Here is a 22,226-nt window from a genome sequence, read left to right as displayed (position 1 = left end):
TATTAATCTAAAATAATTATACACTCAGCACATTTACATACTGTAACGTCTAAAAAGGCAGAATAAATGTAATTTCAAATGTGAATGAATATTTAAAAATGAATTCATAAACTTATTTATTTGTTACCTGTGACACTCCTTTGTGACAGATGAACATAAGGGAGGGGGGTGGTAAAAAAATTAAACATTACAAACTACATGCACACATATTCCAAAACATATTCTTTGATTGATAGCAACAACCATCACCCTCCCATTAGAACAATAATGAGTAGTTGATGTCATCTTTAAAGTTCTCTCTGAAGAGGACAAGGTCAATCCCCCAGGACATCTGTAGGTTCTCAGTGTCAATAGCAAAGACACACTGAAGTCATTCACTGTATAACATGCTCCAGAAACTGACTCATGTCTGACTCATCTTTCCGAGAAGTAACTCGGTGGGACACAGCACTAGACACAAAGAATCCAAGTAAAATGAAAGACGGTGCTTGTTTCCAAATCTTATCACAGTGTCAATAACATTTAACGCAAGACACATTACAATACACCTCCCAATCCCCAATAATACAAATAAACCTCACCAGATTTAAATAACAAAAGCTATCAAGTCATTAGTTCAGTGGCTAATAATGGTCCACTTAAAACAACAAACTGCAATTAGCAATTGCAAATCACAGCTGTAAATGTATTTATCCTGCAAAAAGGTGGAACTTATCGTATGACCATAAGGGTCCTAGGTATATTTTAGATATCTCAAACATTAGATCTCAGATTGTAAAAATCTATAATTGTATGAAATCAACAATAATGAATTAAGGCAACCCCTAATTTATGCTAATTTTTTCCACTTTTGACTGGGTGACTGGGTAACTAATTTTTGGGCATGGCGAAATGCTTTCAACACAAAAGGGGCTAAATTATTGTTTTGAATTTATTTTCACAGACCTGCTTATCAACTCACCAACGTCCTTGAAAAAGACAAAAAAACAATTTATGCAGGATAAAAACAGACAAGGGAAATAGCAAAGGTAAAATGAACATGAGCTGTTAAATACAGCAGTATAAAAGCTGTCTATCCAGATAGATCTTAATATCACTGATAAGGCTTTTGAGCGGATGATTTGAAAAAGGCTACGGAGCCTTGGAGAGAAGAATGCCTAAAATGCTGACAGAGGTATGGCATTTGCACATCTGTACTGGACCTTAAAGTAAAGAAAGTATACCACACTGTTAATGGACGTCTTTTGCTGATGGGTGAATATTCACTTTCTGTGGCGCAGAAGTGTATGAGAAGGAGACAGAGTGGGCATGCTGTGCAAGACCATGGTGGGATGAGGAGATGGGGAAACGATGTGGACTAGCCACTGGGACCCATTTGTTTATGGTCGGCCAGCCACCGCACAATCTGCTGCTTGAGCTCCTCGTTGGGTCTTATCTGGTCCATGGTGAGCGGACTGCGGTTGAAAGGGTCCGTCTGATCACTACAGAAACACCACATCGACCATGACGTCGTCAGACTGAGACACCAATTGCATTTGTAAGTGAACGGTCGTGTTGGTGCAAAAAAAAAAGTGCGAGCAGGACTGGGTTCGCACACCTGAGCAGGTGCCGGGCGATCGTAGAGCGGTCGACGGTCACGTTCGAAGAAGGAAGCAGCACTGGATCAAGCATCAAGGTGGACATGATGGGGTCCAAGAACTCATCAGGTGCATCAGAGTAGGTCTCCTCCTCCCGCTGGTGCCGGTCTGCCAGAGACTTTTTTACACAGAGCATTTTCAGCACATTAAACACACTGAAGACATGACAGAAACTAAGGTACTCCTAATCCTCATACCAATCGTGAGACCAACCTTTATTTTGTCTGCTAGGAGGCTGAAAGCCACTATCATGTCACCGGGTTTGTTGATCTTCTTCAGAACTCGAACAGTCTGGCAGAAAAGTGTGGGTGAATATGACCTCCCGTCCTTTGGGACAGTAGCACAGAAGTTTTCCTCATCTCTGTGTACAAGAATGCTTACACTTAATTGAAGCGCCGGTTAAAATTAGCAAAATGTTGCGTTTGTATACAGAGAGCCTACCCCAGGTTCAGGTAAATAGTACAGATATCTGACACCAGTTGCTGAGGCTTGAAGTCAAACTCGCTGAAGTCTTTCACCTTCAGAGCCCCCATCTTGGGCCCCACCAGGTGTTGTAAGAAATAATTGAGCATGGAGATGATCCTCTCGGCAAGGAAAGGGTGAACAAAAATACCTTTGATCTCTGGGCAAGATAAGACAATTAGGACCGCTATGGGCATACGTCACTGTACCACCTCTGAAGGACTTTAAATACCTGTACGTATCTTACCAGATGTGAGAAACGCCAAGGTGCCAATGGTCTCGTTGGACATGATGTTATGGAAGCGAGCCAGCTGTCCGAACATCTGCAGACTGGACTCCTTCTCTCTGCGGGCGTCTGGGGTCAGCCCCTCCCACTCACCTCGACTCCTCTCCAACTGAAGGAGCTTGATCTTACTCAGGTACTGGAAGGAACCCACCCATGGGTCCAGTGGTCAGCAGATCAGTCCAGCATCAACCAGTAAGTATTTTCTTACATTTTAATGTCGCCAGATTTGAATTACAAATAGACAGGAGAAAACTGAACACTGGAAGCTAACTGTGTAATAATGTGTAATAATGATGGTTTATCGTAACCATGTCTGTTATATAACAACAAGCCTTTAGCGTAATCCAACAAAATGAGAATTCATGAAGAAAATGGCAAACAGAAATTTTTGGAAAAGTAAATGCAAAACATCCCTGTGGTGTAAATCCTTACCTGAATGGCCTCGTCTAGTAGAAATATGGCGTCATTCATAAGCAGGTTTAGAAACCTTAAGAAGAGCGGAGGATTCATGGCCTCTAGATTTTCAGATGCATAATCTGCCAGATGCTGAAATAACATAAAATTATTTATTTAATTTGCTATAGTAAGGAATGACAAAAAAAAATGAAACAACACGGGTGAATGAACGCTTCCAAAAATAGAAGGTGTACAATATTGTTACACGCAGGTAGCACCCAAAGAAAAGAGGCATGTTTGGATAATGGCACCTTGATGCTCTCTCTGTAACATTGTTCTCCCCACATGTGTTTCAGGATGGGGTACATGGGCCTCCTGTAATTAAACTTCTGCTCAAACTGGTGAGGGTCGCCTGGAGGGTGCCAGAAGAATCAGGGTAAGGGAACGCCTCTGAGCGTTATGGAGGAGAGATTAAGGAACACCTCAGAGCATTGCGCTGCAATCTAGCCACGTTTAAACAACAATAACAAATTACGAGTTACCCAAAAAGCAGCTAAATCCAGACATGAAACTCACCAGTAAACTCAATGTCTACAAACACAGTGATGAGAGCCTCTGCTAAATATCTCGCATGGCGGTATGTGCTGAACACCCTCTGTCTCTGGAACATGATGGGCTGAGCGGTGCCAGGAGACACAGATTCCATATGTGGCATCACAGCCTCCAAAACCTCCGCCAGCTTTGCCCGCAGATGCGGGTTCTTCATCCTGTCAGTAAACACGGGCACGGTCGCGCATTGTTACAACTGGCACGCGGGCACACGGAGGGAAACGCGGATGGCAAACGGGCGCTCGTACCTCTCCACGCTTCCCATGTACACAGCGATGAAGTCCAGCACCTGCACCAAGCTCTCCGCCGACGACTCGAGCACCTCGTCAGCAAAGCGCCGGAGGAATATGAAGAAATCGCCCATGTTCTCGGCAAAGAACTCTGCAAAACCAGACATTTACAAAACCTCCTAAACTCCAGACTGACTCATCATTAATTAGCGGCAGGTGGGGGATAATGTGCAACAATAATTATAACAAAATAATGCCCAAAAGGGTGAGGAGAACCTGAAGCTGCAGGTGAGCCTTACAGTCATTTATCACACAATGATAACACACAGCCAGTTAATCTCACTTACTACACGGCTACATACTAAATAAATCAATGATGACAATAATGGTGTTGAATCCATTTCCTCAGCCCATCTAAGAAGACTAAGAATAACAGTGGTTGCCTATAGTAGTTTATAGTGTTAAAGTTCAGCAGTCTGGTATTCACAAAGATCCAAACACCAGTGGATGGTGAAAATTTGAAGCGCACTATTCAGTAGCTGAACTGAAACAGTAAGAGAGGTGAGTGAGAGAGCACACCCACGGGCAGCTACTGCGAGTGCGAGGGGTTAAACGCACAAGCGAGGGGACAGAAAGCCCTGCTGGTGAAGGCGTGGCCTCACCGGGGACGTAGCACAGCAGGCTGTTCTGCAGCGGAGGCAGCGGGAAGCAGAGGTCCATGTGCTCCGGACCCTGGTTGTCCAGGCTGAGCTGCACCAGCAGGGCCGCGCAGGAGGCCTGCAGGTTCAGGCAGTTGACCAGCATGTTGGGCTGAGTGGCAGCCGCCTTGGTGGACAAGTAGACGGTCATGAGGCGCTCGAACTGCTCCCGCAGCTGCTCGGCCACCGGGCCCCCGCCCAGCTGGGCCTCACGCCACGTGCCCTGCAGCCGGTGCAGAGACTGGTTCATCTTCACCATCTGATCATGTAATCTGGGCACAGCGAGCGAGAAGAAGCAGGCACACCTGAGCATCTTCACTCCGCCTCTTAAGCTGAACTGGTCAAATCGGCAACAAAACGCTCTAGCTGGTCCACACTCGTTCCTGAGGCAAATCTTAATCTAGCATTGCTGTAATATAACACAACTTTATTGTGTTGACGGCCCGAATGCGTTTGTAGGTGACAGAACGGAGCTTGAAATGACCTGTGGAAGCCCAGGTGGAGGGTGAGCTGGGTGAGGATCAGGTTCTCTGTGAGGAGGCTGTATGATTGGGCAAATTCAACCGTCTGCTGAGGAGGGGCAGGAATCAGACACGTCTCCTTGTCTAACCCTGAAGAAGAAAGCGTAACACAATTTTGACTTTTCAGCCTTGGATGGGAAAGAGGACTGAGTTGAGGACTTGAGAGCAGACGGCGGGCAGCGTACCTCGGGCATGCACGTTCCTGCCACGCCTCTCCTCCTCGCTCAGATCCCTGAGACTGCAGTAGGTGGGGTTAAAGGTCAAGAGCTTGGGGGAGCGAGGGCGACAGAAAGGCTGGCAGAGTTTGAGTAGTGCAGAACCCAGATTTAGGAAGAATGCATCCGAGGCATACATCTGGAAGAAGATCTCGGGCATCTGATTGGCCCAAATTTTGGCCCGCCCCATGTTGGCTTGGAGGCAGGTCCCAAGCCAGGACAGCAGCAAGTGACGCGTCTCCCCAGACTGCTGCAACAGGTTCTTCAGGATCTGGTGCAGCTTGTCGTGAAACTGGCCCATGAACTGAAATTGGCAGTGGACAAAAGGGTCAAAGTCCCTTATTTTCTGAACACTAAACACAACCTAATATAACCTAAACCATTTCATATAAACCCATATAACCTAAACCATCTCATATAATCCCATATAACCTAAACCATCTCATATAAACCCATATAACCTAAACCATCTCATATAAACCCATATAACCTAAACCATCTCATATAAACCCATATAACCTAAACCATCTCATATAAACCCATATAACCTAAACCATCTCATATAATCCTTTAACCTAAACCATCTCATATAATCCTATAACCTAAACCATCTCATATAAACCCATATAACCTAAACCATCTCATATAATCCCATATAACCTAAACCATCTCATATAATCCCATATAACCTAAACCATCTCATATAATCCCATATAACCTAAACCATCTCATATAAACCCATATAACCTAAACCATCTCATATAATCCCATATAACCTAAACCATCTCATATAATCCCATATAACCTAAACCATCTCATATAATCCCATATAACCTAAACCATCTCATATAAACCCATATAACCTAAACCATCTCATATAATCCCATATAACCTAAACCATCTCATATAATCCCATATAACCTAAACCATCTCATATAATCCCATATAACCTAAACCATCTCATATAAACCCATATAACCTAAACCATCTCATATAATCCCATATAACCTAAACCATCTCATATAATCCCATATAACCTAAACCATCTCATATAATCCCATATAACCTAAACCATCTCATATAATCCCATATAACCTAAACCATCTCATATAAACCCATATAACCTAAACCATCTCATATAATCCCATATAACCTAAACCATCTCATATAATCCCATATAACCTAAACCATTTCATATAAACCCATATAACCTAAACCATCTCATATAAACCCATATAACCTAAACCATCTCATATAATCCCATATAACCTAAACCATCTCATATAATCCCATATAACCTAAACCATCTCATATAATCCCATATAACCTAAACCATCTCATATAAACCCATATAACCTAAACCATCTCATATAATCCCATATAACCTAAACCATCTCATATAATCCCATATAACCTAAACCATTTCATATAAACCCATATAACCTAAACCATCTCATATAATCCCATATAACCTAAACCATCTCATATAATCCCATATAACCTAAACCATCTCATATAATCCCATATAACCTAAACCATCTCATATAATCCCAGGGAAAAGCAGCATGGCACTCCTTCCTACATACGTGCTTTTCTGCCGGCATGGAAACTCACCTGGTGGATATTAGACTCTTGAATCTTCATTTCCTGTGGGCTAGAACGGGAAGGATTGTGGAAAAAGCCATGGTTCTCCACTACCCCAGGGGTCTTCAGCAGACAAGACACATTTAACACAGTGCCCAAAAGGGTCTTCTGATACTGAAGTCCATTGCTAGGATCTTTGGGTTGAATGTGCTCCATCAATACCTGGGATGAGAGGAACGACTATAAATGATCTTTAATGGCTTTAGAAATGTGGCTTAGGTCAATTAGGATCTCTGTTTAAACACTGTATTTCACAACTATAAAAAATGTATTAACTTTTAGCCCTAATACCTTGGCAATGTCTTTTTGCCTGCTGAAATACACCAGAATATCTAGATAAGAATAAAACAGCAGTTGACAGAGGTCCAAGTCTTTTACACGGCCTTGGAAGATATCAAACACGGGGACCATGACCTCCCCAAATGAGCGCACTTCCTGATCAGTTAAAAGACCAGCGATAACTTCTTCTAAAAACTCCACAACTTCCTCCATTTCTGCAATAAAAGCCAGACAGCACCAAATGAAATATTTCATTACAAAGGCTGTATAAACATAAATAACCTTAGAGGTACCATATAAAGAAAAAAACCAAAGAATGAACATTACATACGGGCTCCATTCACCGCCTCCAGCAGCAGGTCCAGTAGCTGTTCATACACGTTCTGGCTGATGTAGATCTCTGGGGTGAGGAGCACTGTACGAGTGTTTGACACGGTCAGGTTCTTACAGCGCACCGCAAATGACAGCAGCTTCTCTGGAACCTTTGTGATCTGTGGGAATTTCCGTGAAGAATTTCTAGCAGTTTTCAAACAAACGAACCTGGACGATGTAGCATGTCTTTTAAATCATTTGTTTCAGTGCAGGTTCTGTTGTTTTGGTTTTTTTTTTTTAGCAATAATCGATGGCTTAGAAATCAATGTGGTCAGCCATGATAGCACAAGGTCACACAATGCATGTAGTATGGCCTATACTGCAAGGGTATGAAGGATAATATGGATCTCCTCATACTGTCATATGAGCTGTCCTGAGATATTTAAAGGTAGACCTTCACATGAATTTCCTTTTGTACTGAAATAAAATGCTTCTTTATTCAAAAGACTTAAAACACACAAGTTTAACAGAAAAGGTCCAGAGGTGTAAAGGAAGAGGCCAACGTAACCCACCTCTTCCTTAGCTCTCTGGTAGCAGGCATAAAGGTACGGCACGGCCCGCTTCTCGCCAGCATCACGGTCTGCTGACAGATTAACTGCACTGCAGGAGGTCATGAAGATGAGGTGGTTCCCTGGATCCAGTAAGAGCAGCCTGCTGAAAACAGCCTAAGAGGGCCACGTGCACACACTTTACTTCCTTATGCAAAACAAAACAATCGCACTACAAAACAAAAACAAAAGCCCTACACAGTTTGCACATGGAGTAGCTCGTTTCAGCCAGAAGAAAATTAATTGTCTGATCATCTGATCACCACCTGCTCTATCGTGTCCATGTCAAGCCAGTCTTGACCATCAAGGTCAGCTGCCATCTCTTCAAGGTAGACGCATCGCGGAGGAATGCCATTACCGCTTCTGAGACTGGGGTCACCTGAGGATCATAAACATAGGGCATATATGTCCATACATGTGCTATCTGTGCTGCAGCTGTGATGATTTGAAAGCCACTGAAACAGTAAGGGTTGGACCAATGAGTCAGAAGTTGGGAAGATGACCGAACAGAAAAGAGTGAAGTCATTTGCTCCAATTCTGGATAGCAACGTAACTTCATTACCATCAGCCTGAGTGAGAACATGAAGATGTCATGTTAATGGTGATTTAGTTCTCACGCCATCAGAAAATGCCGTAAAACACGAATAAAACATTCCGCCAGCCAAGGTACGCTTGAACCTTACAGTCAACCAGCTGGCCATCACAGGTGATGATGTGCTTACTGTTGTCCAGTGTGATGAGAAAGATCCTCTGGATCATGTGATTGACGTTGAGTTGCTCGCAGAGCTCCTGCCGTGAGCGGAACGAGCGGCTGATCTCGGCCACCGAGTCATCGTTGTCGTCGATGCTGTCAGACACTGAATTGTCAGACTCGGACTGGCTCTCGCCGGAGTCTTCCACTATGAGTGGCCATTGAATACATGAAAAAAAAAATTCATAAACAAGCATACACCACAGAACAAACTGGGAAACATCAGTGTGCCTCTCTATGATGCTTCATAGAACAGCAGACAGGAGACTTACATGGTGGTTCGGCTTGCTGCTGTAGTTTTTGCCCTGATGCAAACTGCTTTGCGTCCGCAAGGGAGCCGAAGAGGGCAGCAAAGGGGTTTCGAGAGATGCTCTGATTATTATTACCCTGGTCTGTCATTTCCCTGGAGCACACACAGGTGCTCAATACCAGCCTGCAAAGAGAGGGTGCATGTGAACATACGTGCGGTCACACAACAACAGACACGAACAACACGGAATTGTCCATATGTGTACATTAAATAGCCCAATTTTCTTTCAAAAATGGCATTTTTACCCAACTCACTGGAGCCCTGTTGAGTCTGCTAGCTGACCTAGCCGTGTGGCTACAGCTGTCATGCTAGCATAGCATTAGCAAGCGGGGCGAGAAGTAACGTCAGTGACAACCGCAGCACGTTTTAGACCCCCCAAAAAGGTAGATAGAATAACCTCGAAAAAAAATAACTGCAGATATTGTGAAACGGTAGCGAGAGAAGTGAAATGTCGCACCTGGTTTGTGCTGGTTGATGCGTAACGTCGCTAGCTGAGGTGATGTTGTGTACTCTCCGCTGCTACGTCACCGGGATGAGCACACATGTGTAGTACGTCACGCAGGGTGAACAGCCAGCGTTACTCCCGAAGTCCGCTTTCTTCAGCACAAACACTGTTTTTACTGGTGACACGACAGTCATATGACAGTGTCATAACAAAACTGCGAAAGTCATGACTTCAGAGGTTTTCGACAAGAAACACACTCTTCAGATGCGTAAAAAGCTGATTGGGTATGGTGCTTTTAGGTGCCTCTGTGCACAGCTGCTTGTTTGTTGAGGTTTGGTCATGTTTGTGGCACTGTGCATGTTTGTGGCACTGTGTTACTGTCCTAACATTTACATTTCCTCATGAATGTCGTTGCAGGCAGTCGTGCAGGCTCTTTTTCTCGCACGACCCGATTAAGATCGTGAGAGCGAGAGGACAGTACTTGTACGATGAAAACGGGACACAGTACTTAGATTGCATTAGCAATGTTCAGCATGGTGAGAAAATCTGAAGTCATCTGTTTCGTTTGCGCTCTGCTGCAGTCTTCAGTCACACATGAAAAAGTGTGCATGCCAGACATCCTCCAAAACTAGTGACCTATTATTATTAATTTTATTGTTATTATTTGTATAATAAACACATTATCACATGTTTCTTGCAGTGGGACACTGTCACCCCAGTATTACTAAAGCAGCTACTGCTCAAATGGAGCTTCTTAATTCAAACACCAGATTCCTCCATGACAATATAGTGCAATATGCTGAACGTCTTAGAGAAACTCTTCCCCAGAAGCTACGTGTATTCTACTTTGTCAACTCGGGGTGAGTGTGTTCAAACATTATAACCACTGTCATTATGCACTGTACAGTGATTCAAAACCTCATTATTTGTCTCATTCAAATTATTCTTTTATTCCCTGAAGATCAGAAGCGAATGATCTCGCGCTGCGATTGGCTCGTCAGTATACTCAAACTGAGGATGTTATAGTTCTAGACCAGTAAGACCTTTTAAAATACCAACATGCTCATGTTTTTACAGACAGTCTCGATTTTAACGATATACCAAAGTGTGTTCGAATCAGTGTTGGCCTTTTCTTATTCTTCTCAAGTGCCTACCATGGACATCTTACCAGTCTTATCGACATAAGTCCTTACAAGTTCCAGAAGTTGGAAGGTCAGAAGGAGTGGGTCCATGTGGTGCGTAAGACACACGACCTAATCAGAGTCGTCTAGTATAACAGCCTTGCTGTTGCAATACTACACAGTTTTGTTCATGCAGGCACCACTCCCTGATACGTACAGAGGAATCTACAGAGAGGATCATCCTAACCCAGGCCAGGCATACGCAGACACTGTTAAAAACCTTATCGAAGAAGTACAGAAGAAAGGACGGAAGGTTTGTAGTCACGCTCACTGTGTCCCGAAGAAATGACATATTTGCGTCTTGAGAAAGTTACCAAATGTTTTTCCAGCATTATGTAGTTATGCCTTTGACATTCAGATCTTTTCCTTTTTGGTTATAGATTTCATGTTTCTTTGTGGAGTCCTTACCCAGTGTTGGGGGCCAAATCATCTTGCCAGCTGGATACTTCCAAAGAGTTGCAGAGTTGGTGTCTTCTGTCAGCACAAATATGGTTTCATGGGCAAAATGACTCACAATGATTCTCTTTCTAATGCAATGTTCTATAGCTCTAAATCTCCTGGCTGAACTCAGAAACACAGAAAGGTGCAGAGCTCATTTCTGTGTTATTTTGTACACAATGACTGAGAGATTTCACTGCCAGAAGGGACCCGGTGAAGGATTTGAATTTCCGACAGGCACATCCGGGCTGCGGGGGGAGTGTTTGTAGCTGATGAAATTCAGACGGGCTTTGGCCGCGTGGGAAGCCACTTCTGGGCCTTCCAGCTTCAGGGTGAAGACTTCTGCCCTGACATTGTGACTATGGGCAAGCCCATGGGCAACGGGCACCCGTTGGCATGCGTGGTCACCACAGAGGAGATAGCGGGCGCCTTCACGGCCAATGGAGTCGAATATTTCAATACCGTGAGGAGCTGTTATTATATTGTTTCATTATAAAACACCACTCGGCACTCAGTTTAGTGTAAAATGCTATATATGTGGACTAGACATAGAGAGGAAGGTTCAACCACCAAACTGGCCGTAATTTGTATTGCGTGTAGGTTTGTATTTATTGGATTTTTAATGCAGTTTGGTGGGAACCCCGTGTCCTGTGCTATTGGCATGGCAGTACTGGATGTGATCGAGCAGGAGGACCTGAGAGGGAACGCTGAGCGTGTTGGTGGTCACCTAATGAAGCTCCTCAAACAGCTCCAGGCGAAGCACCCTATCATCGGAGATGTGCGGTGAGCGTCCAATCAGTAACGCCAGACGGCAGTTGATTTTTTTTTTAAGTTATAAGGTTCATTGTCGTGAAGTATTTTTGGATCCACAAGGGTTCATCCTATGTATCGTAGACATGACCTTTGCAAAATATAAACCACTGTGACATCTGACAAAATGTTATAATGAGATTTCTGAAGGGTCTCTAAATTAAGAATGTTCCTCCTCTGCAGTGGTGCAGGACTGTTTTTGGGCTTTGAACTGGTGAGAGACAGAGCAGCTTTGACTCCAGCAACAGAAGAGGCGGCCCTGCTTGTGAGGAGGTGGGAAACGTTCATACAGGTTCTTGTTCCGTGATTGTCACTCAGGATTTCTATCGACTAAGAAGCACGCTGCCTTCTTCAGGCTGAAAGAAAGGCACATATGTCTGAGCACCGATGGACCATGGGAGAACGTCATCAAGTTCAAACCACCCATGTGCTTCAGCATAGAGGATGCCGAAAGGGTTACTGAGCAAATCGGTCTTATTCTCCAAGGTGACACACCTAATGCAACTCTGACATACTTACTTGGAGATTCACTTTTTAATTTATAAAAAAAAAATGTAATAAATAAATAATAAACTACTGAATTTGGGACTTTTACAGAAATTGAGGATGCCTCGAAAAAGTAAACAAAAACACAAAAATGGTTAGTAACAAAATGAACCAAAATGTCATTATATTTATTTTGTTACTGCATATGTACATGTTAGTAAGATGTAGACAAAAACTTGGATTTGGTGTTAAGAGAAAATAAATAACCTGCTTTCAAACCAATGAATATGTGAATCTTTTTTCTCCCACAGGAAAAAGAAAGACAAAAACAAGCAGAATGAAGAAAAGAGTGAAATGAAGTTTGAATTGAAGAAAGCTTGGACTGTATACAATTAAGGGCATTTACATTAACATTTCACTAATAATGTACCTCAGTTTCTTATATATAGTTTCAACCTGTCACTTTATTAGGGACACCTGTACACCTGCTCATTAATGCAAAAAAATCAGCCAGTCACATGACAACTCCATGTTTTTATGTATGTAGATATACATGGGCTCAAGACAACCTACTGAAGTTCAAATTGAGTATCAGAATGGGGAAGAAAGATGATTTAGGCAAGTGTAAAGTTCAAGCTCTGAAGGTCAAGTGTTGTCCAACCCTAGCAAGGTGTACCTAATACAGTGGCTTGTGAATATATGTTGATGTATAGCATTTATTGTAATATACATCATGAACATTTTTCACTCTATAAGCATAGTATTTTATGTAAATCACTTAAATAAAAAAAAAACATAATGTATCTTTTGCATGTTTAGCTTTTTCTATAGCAGAACCTTTTCAGTAGACTGAGTAGAATTGTTCTTCAGAGTTTGAATTCCTTTACAAGTCACCAGAAGAATCACTGTAGTAGCTTTTTAATATCCCTTTATACAAATTTGTGTTGTGTTGAATCTGCATCCTGAAAGAAGAAAAAATAAAATATGAAAACTATATTCTAAATTTCCCAATTACACCATGTTTAATCATTAGAGACCTTGGCATAATTATGGACGCAATCTGTTATTTGAAGTTCATGTCAGTAATATTTATAGGGGAGCCTTTTACATCTCAAAAACATTGGCAAAGATAAGAAATATACTAAATATCAGCACATGTTGCAGAAAAGCCAGTCCATGCTTTAATCACTTATGGCTTGGGCTACTGTAATGCCTTATGTGGTTATGCCAATAAGTGTAAGCTAGTTCACAATGCAGCGGCCAGAGTTCTTACCAGAACTAATGTAACAAAACAGCACTCAACACAGAACAAGAGTCCAGATTTGAATCATTTTCATTTGATCTATTAAAGCTATTTTGTGTAAAAATGTGTTTGTGTAAATATTAGTAATGAGAATGTGTTGATGCTATGAGTTCATATTCGAGTGTGTCAGGAATGACCCAACAATAGTTGGCTTTGTAGTTACTCAATCAAGCAATAATTCACTGATTAGATAGTTCACTTGTTATGTGATGACTCATATGCTCTGTTAGCACTGAGGAAAGTCCAGCGTGGACCGACTTTATACACTGTTTCAGATACTCACTGTCTATACAGCTACGTCATGGGACCATTTGAAATCTTTTAAAATTCAGACTCTGCTGTTTGTTCACACTCCGTGTCAATCCTGTTTTGTTGCACTGGATTTTTTAAACCTTGACTACAGCACCATAGAAGAACATAAACAAAGCATAGGTTTGAAAGGTGTAGCTCAAACCAATAAACCAACTCACCGAAACTAGAATGTTTGTGTATGTCACTCCTATATTACTTTGAACATTTTACTCCTATACTAGATATACAGCATTGGCTCGCAGTCAAATATTATATTAAAACTGCTAATAACCTACAAAGTACTGAACAGTCCTCACATATGCTTAGATCAAAGGACTCCTTGTTGATACGTAGAATAAGGAGATCTGACTCAGGGGGAAGAGCCTTTTCCTTTAAAGCTCCTACACTATGGAATAATCTTCAATGTCAATGTTCAAGACTCACTCTCAATATTTAAGACCAGGCTGAAAACCCATTTGTTTTATCAGACATTTTATTAAATATCTCTCCTCTTAGGTAAAGGGCTTTATGGGCACTGGGTTGTATTTGCTTGGACTAGGACACCTGTAAAGCTGCTTTGTGACAGGGGTGATTGTAAAAAGCACTCCCTTAAGGAATATCCTGACTGTGTTGAAGTGCACTGAATAAAGCGAGATGCAGTGATGGTGTCACTGTGCCTCTTTTGTGATTCAGGTTTATGGAGAGCGGTGAAGTGATGCTGGCCCAAGGAGACCTCATGTGTGTTTCCTTCCAGCTCTTTACGTTCAGCTGCCTCAGCTAGATCTGAACAGTCCACCTTTATACACTATAAACACACGTTTTACACACTGCAGTATGTAACCACACATCCTTCCTTCCATCCTTCCTGCCACGGTACTTCCACCACACACACACACACACACACACACACACACACACACACACACTGAGTCTCGTCTCCTCTCAAGGTTTGTGCCTCGTGCTCTCCGGGGGGTTTCTCCATTCGCCCCTGTTGCCTGTGGCTTGCTTACTGGGGGCGTGGACTATCTGTAAAGTTGCTTTGTGGCAGGGGCTATTGTAAAAAGCGCTATATAAACACACTATGACTTTGAAGCGCAGACGCTCTGACTCCCTTAAGGAACATCCCGAATTGCTTCATCTTGTGTTGAGTTTAACATTTCAGACAAAAGCAGAAAGGGACGTTGAATAATCACGATCATCGTTTCCTGTGAATCGTTTCTACGAGCTTCAGTAGCTGAGAGTCACCCGGGGAATCTGGGATGGAAAGGGTAAAAACAAAAAACCCTCGGGTGCACATTTGCCCTAAATACCGCCTGATGTTTTACCCCCCCCCCCCCTCACCTGTGTGCCATGCGGGATGGGGCCTGGGCTCATCGCTAGACGACCGTATCTGAGCACCTCGTACTCCGAGCCCGCCAGCACCAGCAGTCTGAGGGGAGAACCTGCCTTCTTGATCAGACTCATCACCTCTTCAAAGTGCTGGCGCTCCACGTGCTGGCCGTCCACCTCCATGATGACGTCCCCCTCCCACAGCCCCGCTCTCTCTGCGGCACGCCCTGCTGCCACCTACAGGACGAACGTGGAACACCTCATTCTGTTGAAGCGTTCGGAGAGTGGGCGTGACCTACCCAGCTGACGAATCAGATTTGCTGTCATTGAATGAGGTCGGTGGAAATGAGATGATTTATGCCTAAAGGTAACGCTACAAATGATTGAATACTGATATTGAACTGTACGGTTTGTTGCTGATTAGATATTCCAGGTGAATAGATGAGAACCTGTCCGATGTAGGTCCCCGGCTCGTTCTGAGTGCCAGCCAAACTGAAGCCAAATCCCGCGTCCTCCTTGTGAAGGACACAGAGGCGAGGACACAGCTGGTGAGAGTGCACGTCCCTGCGCTGAGGAGTGAGCCCAGGGAAACGCCCCTTTTGTGGAGTGTCTTGTTCGTAAAACAATAACGGTGAAAAGCCCAGCTGTGGAGTACACAGTCAGGAAATGACACCCAAACCAGACACAGTGTGTAGAATAAACACAATCAGCAGAAAATTCTACATTTTGCTTGGTATGAAACACATTTGGGTTATTGAGTTAACGCCCAGATCTGAGTGTAGTCTTCAGGGTTATATGTGCAGTGTCAAAAAGATGTTGTTTCAGCAATGTACCCAGGAAGAGAGATGGATATTAATGTTTCACTAAAACACTGTTCCTTGTATGGTATTGAATATAGTCCACAAATGTGCAGTATATCACCTGTGTGTGTGTGTGTGTGTGTGTGTGTGTGTGTGTGTGTGTGTGTGTGTGTGTGTGTGTGTGCGTGCGTGCGTGCGTGCGTGTGTGTGCGTGTGTGTGTGTGTGTGTGTGTGTGTAGGTGTGTGTGTGTGTGCGTGTGCGTGTGTAGGTGTGTGTGTGTGTGTGTGTGTAGGTGTGTGTGTGTGTGTGTGTGTGTGTGTGTGTGTAGGTGTGTGTGTGTGTGTGTGTGTGTGTGTAGGTGTGTGTGTGTGTGTGTGTGTGTAGGTGTGTGTGTGTGTGTGTGTGTGTGTGTGTAGGTGTGTGTAGGTGTGTGTGTGTGTGTGTGTGTGTGTGTGTGTGTGTGTGTGCGTGCGTGCGTGCGTGCGTGTGTGTGCGTGTGTGTGTGTGTGTGTGTGTGTGTAGGTGTGTGTGTGTGTGCGTGTGCGTGTGTAGGTGTGTGTGTGTGTGCGTGTGCGTGTGTAGGTGTGTGTGTGTGTGTGTGTGTGTGTGTGTGTGTGTGTGTGTGTGTGTGTGTAGGTGTGTGTGTGTGTGTGTGTGTGTGTGTGTAGGTGTGTGTGTGTGTGTGTAGGTGTGTGTGTGTGTGTGTGTGTGTGTGTGTGTGTGTAGGTGTGTGTGTGTGTGTGTGTGTGTGTGTAGGTGTGTGTGTGTGTGTGTGTGTGTGTGTAGGTGTGTGTGTGTGTGTGTGTGTGTAGGTGTGTGTGTGTGTGTGTGTGTGTGTGTGTGTGTGTGTGTGTGTGTGTGTGTGTGTGTGTGTAGGTGTGTGTGTGTGTGTGTGTGTACACGCACCTGTGTGTAGTATTCCCTGCCCTGGATAGAGATGGTGGTAAGTGTGACCTGCTGACCGCTTTGCCGTATTCTTCTCACAATGTCCTCGTGCTCCACACCTTCCACCTGCTCTCCGTTGACGGCCAGCAGCAGGTCCCCATCCTCCATCCCTGCTACCTCCGCAGGGCTGCTGGGGTCCACCTCTCTCAGCAGGTGAGCTGCAGTGACCCATACCACACAACACTCACGTCACATCCCATAATACCAAACCAACACTAAGGTTACAGGTCTGGGTAAAAAATAATAATACATTTCCAGTACTGTCGTACTACAACATTAACAATAATAGAACAACAATAAACACAATAGAACAACAACAAACACAATAGAACAACAATAAACACAATAGAACAATAATAAACACAATAGAACAACAATAAACACAATAGAACAATAATAGAACTATAATAAACACAATAGAACAACAATAAACACAATAGAACAATAATAAACATAATAGAACAGTAATAAACACAATAGAACAATTATAGAACTATAATAAACATAATAGAACAGTAATAAACACAATAGAACAATTATAGAACTATAATAAACATAATAGAACAGTAATAAACATAATAGAACAGTAATAAACATAATAAAACAATAATAGAACGTTTGAATTTGAGATGCAGCATACAGAACTCATTCCCTTTAAGTCTGTAGTTCACAATCAGGTTCTCAGGATCACTGCACACAGTATTTCTGTTTGCTTGGATTCAGCACTCCACACACACCTCAGTTCACACGGGTAGCTTACACCCTGAGCTGGGATCAAACAAATATGTGAAATGTGTGGGAGTCCAGAGGACAGAATGGTATATATATATATATATATATATATATATATATATATATATATATATATATATATATATATATATATACACTAAGATGTAACCCACATCTTATCAATAGTGTCTATTCTACATGGGTTTGCTAAAGAAATGCTGAAACCTGAGTATGATTATATGATTAGACTAAATGTAATCTTGTGTGCTCTGAGTCTCACCAATCCTCCCTGAAGTCAGTTTCTCTTGTCGTAACAGGAAGCCGTAGCCCTCTGGTCCCTGAACCAGATGGAGAGTTTTGGGCCTGTGTGGTAGGTTATGGGTGCAGGCAAGAGCAGGAAAGATGGGCATTTTCCGGCGAATATAACTGTCGTCACTTATGCTATCTATCACCAAGATGGTCACATAATCCTCGCACTTCTTAATCTAGTAGAAAAAGAAAAATAAGCAGAGATGGTCAGATTAAATAAAGTCGTTGGGAGAACCATTACACAAAAACGGTGCCTACCAACCTTTTTTGTCAGTGCTGAGTGTGAGAGGGATGAGACCATGACTCCATTAATCCAGAGAAGACGGTCTCCAGCCCGAACGCCAGCTCTTTCAGCCGGGCCCTCACTCACTGGGTCCAGATAAAACCTTCCTTTATCACCTACACAAAAATGCATCGCCTCAGTCCATTAGATCTGTGCACACAAGCTTTCTCTTTGAGACACAGAGATTTATCCCTATTAATTTGTGGGTTGTGGTTCATGCTTGCACCACTGTGACCCCTGTACCCTCAGTGGGGATGATACTGAGCCCCAGGCCGAAGCCAGGCTCTCTGTTGATGTGGCACAGGCGGGGGCGGGCGCAGCCGTTTCCACGGTGAGCCTGGACCAGAGCCATGAGGTCCGTCCCCTCGGAAAGAGCCCGTTCGTACTGCTCAGCGCTCAGCACTAGTAAACACACGTGCAGTCCAGACGCTTGTACCTTCAACACCACCTGACAGACAGAGATGTAGGGCTCAGAGACACAGTCACACACAGACACAGCAGAGATGTAGGGCTCAGAGACACAGCCACACACAGACACAGCAGAGATGTAGGGCTCAGAGACACAGCCACACACAGACACAGCAGAGATGTAGGGCTCAGAGACACAGCCACACACAGACACAGCAGAGATGAAGGGCTCAGAGACACAGCCACACACAGACACAGCAGAGATGTAGGGCTCAGAGACACAGCCACACACAGACACAGCAGAGATGTAGGGCTCAGAGACACAGCCACACACAGACACAGCAGAGATGTAGGGCTCAGAGACACAGTCACACACAGACACAGGAGAGATGAAGGGCTCAGAGACACAGTCACACACAGACACAGGAGAGATGTAGGGCTCAGAGACACAACCACACACAGACACAGCAGAGATGTAGGGCTCAGAGACACAGTCACACACAGCAGAGATGTAGGGCTCAGAGACACAGTCACACACAGACACAGCAGAGATGTAGGGCTCAGAGACACAGCCACACACAGACACAGCAGAGATGAAGGGCTCAGAGACACAGTCACACACAGACACAGGAGAGATGTAGGGCTCAGAGACACAGCCACACACAGACACAGCAGAGATGAAGGGCTCAGAGACACAGTCACACACAGACACAGGAGAGATGTAGGGCTCAGAGACACAGCCACACACAGACATAGCAGAGATGAAGGGCTCAGAGACACAGCCACACACAGACACAGCAGAGATGTAGGGCTCAGAGACACAGTCACACACAGACACAGCAGAGATGTAGGGCTCAGAGACACAACCACACACAGACACAGCAGAGATGTAGGGCTCAGAGACACAGTCACACACAGCAGAGACGTAGGGCTCAGAGACACAGCCACACACAGACACAGCAGAGATGAAGGGCTCAGAGACACAGTCACACACAGACAAAGCAGAGATGTAGGGCTCAGAGACACAGCCACACACAGACACAGCAGAGATGAAGGGCTCAGAGACACAGTCACACACAGACACAGGAGAGATGTAGGGCTCAGAGACACAACCACACACAGACACAGCAGAGATGTAGGGCTCAGAGACACAGTCACACACAGCAGAGACGTAGGGCTCAGAGACACAACCACACACAGACACAGCAGAGATGTAGGGCTCAGAGACACAGCCACACACAGACACAGCAGAGATGTAGGGCTCAGAGACACAGCCACACACAGACACAGCAGAGATGTAGGGCTCAGAGACACAGTCACACACAGACACAGCAGAGATGTAGGGCTCAGAGACACAACCACACACAGACACAGCAGAGATGTAGGGCTCAGAGACACAGCCACACACAGACACAGCAGAGATGAAGAGCTCAGAGACACAGTCACACACAGACACAGGAGAGATGTAGGGCTCAGAGACACAGCCACACACAGACACAGTAGAGATGTAGGGCTCAGAGACACAGTCACACACAGACACAGGAGAGATGTAGGGCTCAGAGACACAGCCACACACAGACACAGCAAAGATGTAGCGCTCAGAGACACAACCACACACAGACACAGCAGAGATCTAGGACTCAGATACACAACCACACAGACACAGCAGAGATGAAGGGCTCAGAGACACAGTCACACAAAGACACAGCAGAGAAGCAGGGCTCAGAGACACAACCACACACAGACACAGCAGAGATGTAGGGCTCAGAGATACAACCACACACAGACACAGCAGAGAAGCAGGGCTCAGAGACACAACCACATCTCCATTTACAGAAAAATCATTAGTGTTGCAGTTCACACCTGTGGTTTTCTTGTGGCTGATTGATTTAACACACGTCACCAGTGATTCGGCTGTGTAGGACGCACTGAAGACTAAATGTAGGTGACCTTAAGAGGACATCCATTCTCCTCTCCTGTTAGGAAGTAGGTCTTTACCTTTGAATGCTCTTGGTTGTCTACAAAGTCCTCGTTGACCTCAAGAATGCGGTCTCCGTCCCTCAGCCCACTGCGCTCCGCTGCGCTCCACGACGCCACCTGCTGCACCACATGGCCCCTGCAACCTGTCTCCTTCTGCAGGTAGAACCCAAAGCCCTGGCCCTCCTCCCGCTTTAACAGGCATAGCCGTGGGCACACGTCTGGAACTAAAGCAGAACCCACTGTTTATTCATGTGGTATCTCCTCCAAACACAGAGGAAATGCATTATGGGGTGAGGATGGAGTGGGGCGGGGGGCGGGGTTACTTTACCTATGTCATCTGATATAACTAGGGCTGGGTTGTCAATCCCTTCTTTTGGGTTGAACGTGAACTTTCTTTAAACAAACAACAAAGCATTATTTAATCCACTGATAAAATGTAATGACTCATTTAATGTATTAGTTACTCTGTAAGATGCAGACAAATCCTCCAGTGATCCCATTTATCATGTATTCACATCACTTTATGAAATTATTAAAGGATACTTACTGTGACATGTCTGTCACCTCCACTGGCCCTATGGATATAAAAATAACTTTGTAACTTTCAAAATATTGCCCTATTTCCAACAACAATCTGTACACCAGTTTAAAATATAATGATGCCCATTGCGGTGTGCCTGAAGTTTAACATTAACTTGAGAACACTTTCACTGGTTTGGGTATTGCAGACTACTCTGTAAAAAAATGCAAAAGCTAAGCAAATTAACACGTTTTTTGAAAGAAACCTGAAAGTTGTTCTTAAATCAATATACTACGATATGATATTGAGGATTTTGTCGTTGAAGGGATAAAAATTCTAAAGACCATCCTGTGTTTCTCAAGCACAGATCATGTGAACATGCTATCGTGATGGTTTGGCAACAAAGCAACCATGTTGTTAGATATCAGCGGGCGGTTGCATTTATTAGTATATTGTCCCAAGAGGAACTTTGATTGCCTTGTTTCTGTGTTTGACAACACCAGTCATGGCAGCAGCAAAGGGAAACGGAGCGGTATTAATGAAGTATTAACACTTTATTAACACAGTATTTGAAGGTTTACCTCATGAATCTAGATTTCATTCACACTTACGATTTCAGTCTGTATCACATTATCACCAGCATTAGAAACACAACACATCAAATCACTCATAAAGCCCTCACTTGTGAGAAACGGTCATATATTGAAATATAATTGCAGTATAATACATATATTGCATAATACAGGTTCCATTGATTTACATTTCCTTTATCCTTTAATGTAAATGAGTGAGAGGGGAGCAAACAGAGGCCCCCAGACCAACGCTGGTTACCTGTTGTGTACTTCATGGCGTTGCCACCTACCGTCTCTCAGGAGATGACGGGCAGTGAGGATCAAGGTGCACGTTCACAGACCACGACCACACCGCCATCATCGCTCCTCCTTTCTGCTCCTCTGGAGTTTAATATTTAAGCTGAGGTTTTACGAGACAATACCGCAGACACAGGC

At 44.0% G+C, this 22,226-nt stretch overlaps 3 protein-coding genes across 5 annotated transcripts; 1 reads left to right on the top strand and 2 right to left on the bottom strand.

The window, feature by feature from the left end:
* Positions 1 to 81: 81 nt before the first annotated feature.
* Positions 82 to 9,574, bottom strand: ube4a (ubiquitination factor E4A (UFD2 homolog, yeast)). 2 transcript variants are annotated; one of them, XM_076977380.1, is made up of 20 exons: positions 9,416 to 9,574; positions 8,921 to 9,081; positions 8,620 to 8,796; positions 8,164 to 8,276; positions 7,862 to 8,014; positions 7,309 to 7,468; positions 6,990 to 7,192; positions 6,669 to 6,860; positions 5,025 to 5,358; positions 4,803 to 4,929; positions 4,283 to 4,590; positions 3,639 to 3,771; positions 3,358 to 3,548; positions 3,093 to 3,193; positions 2,818 to 2,931; positions 2,347 to 2,521; positions 2,079 to 2,259; positions 1,851 to 1,998; positions 1,598 to 1,755; positions 82 to 1,481 (listed from the first exon to the last, which is right to left on the bottom strand). In XM_076977380.1, the coding sequence occupies exons 2-20, from the start codon at positions 9,045 to 9,047 to the stop codon at positions 1,358 to 1,360; spliced, it is 3,219 nt and encodes a 1,072-aa protein (XP_076833495.1). In that variant the 5' UTR covers positions 9,048 to 9,081; positions 9,416 to 9,574; the 3' UTR covers positions 82 to 1,357. The 2 variants fall into 2 exon arrangements, 1 of the variants encoding a protein (XP_076833495.1); XR_013121747.1 differs by lacking the exon at positions 82 to 1,481 and having other exon boundaries at positions 1,620 to 1,755; positions 1,851 to 1,928.
* phykpl (5-phosphohydroxy-L-lysine phospho-lyase) lies at positions 9,513 to 12,806 on the top strand. Its single transcript, XM_076977385.1, has 13 exons — positions 9,513 to 9,687; positions 9,821 to 9,939; positions 10,104 to 10,263; positions 10,365 to 10,439; positions 10,551 to 10,638; positions 10,721 to 10,837; positions 10,965 to 11,047; positions 11,260 to 11,485; positions 11,651 to 11,805; positions 12,016 to 12,105; positions 12,188 to 12,318; positions 12,430 to 12,472; positions 12,630 to 12,806. Exons 1-12 carry the CDS (start codon positions 9,629 to 9,631, stop codon positions 12,453 to 12,455), a joined length of 1,329 nt encoding a protein of 442 aa, XP_076833500.1. The 5' UTR covers positions 9,513 to 9,628; the 3' UTR covers positions 12,456 to 12,472; positions 12,630 to 12,806.
* Positions 12,807 to 12,950: 144 nt separating this feature from the next.
* On the bottom strand, positions 12,951 to 22,154 carry nherf4a (NHERF family PDZ scaffold protein 4a). 2 transcript variants are annotated; one of them, XM_076977384.1, is made up of 11 exons: positions 22,082 to 22,154; positions 21,247 to 21,274; positions 21,028 to 21,092; positions 20,718 to 20,923; positions 18,555 to 18,759; positions 18,291 to 18,427; positions 18,000 to 18,204; positions 16,949 to 17,145; positions 15,691 to 15,885; positions 15,254 to 15,478; positions 12,951 to 13,280 (listed from the first exon to the last, which is right to left on the bottom strand). In XM_076977384.1, exons 2-11 carry the CDS (start codon positions 21,252 to 21,254, stop codon positions 13,248 to 13,250), a joined length of 1,476 nt encoding a protein of 491 aa, XP_076833499.1. In that variant the 5' UTR covers positions 21,255 to 21,274; positions 22,082 to 22,154; the 3' UTR covers positions 12,951 to 13,247. The 2 variants fall into 2 exon arrangements, with proteins under 2 accessions (XP_076833499.1, XP_076833498.1); XM_076977383.1 differs by having other exon boundaries at positions 22,051 to 22,092.
* Between the last annotated feature and the right edge of the window lie 72 nt (positions 22,155 to 22,226).

The sequence above is a fragment of the Brachyhypopomus gauderio genome, chromosome 16 (genome assembly GCF_052324685.1).
Source record: "Brachyhypopomus gauderio isolate BG-103 chromosome 16, BGAUD_0.2, whole genome shotgun sequence".
NCBI classification, from domain to species: domain Eukaryota; kingdom Metazoa; phylum Chordata; class Actinopteri; order Gymnotiformes; family Hypopomidae; genus Brachyhypopomus; species Brachyhypopomus gauderio.
This window is presented reverse-complemented; position numbering and strand designations above follow the sequence as displayed.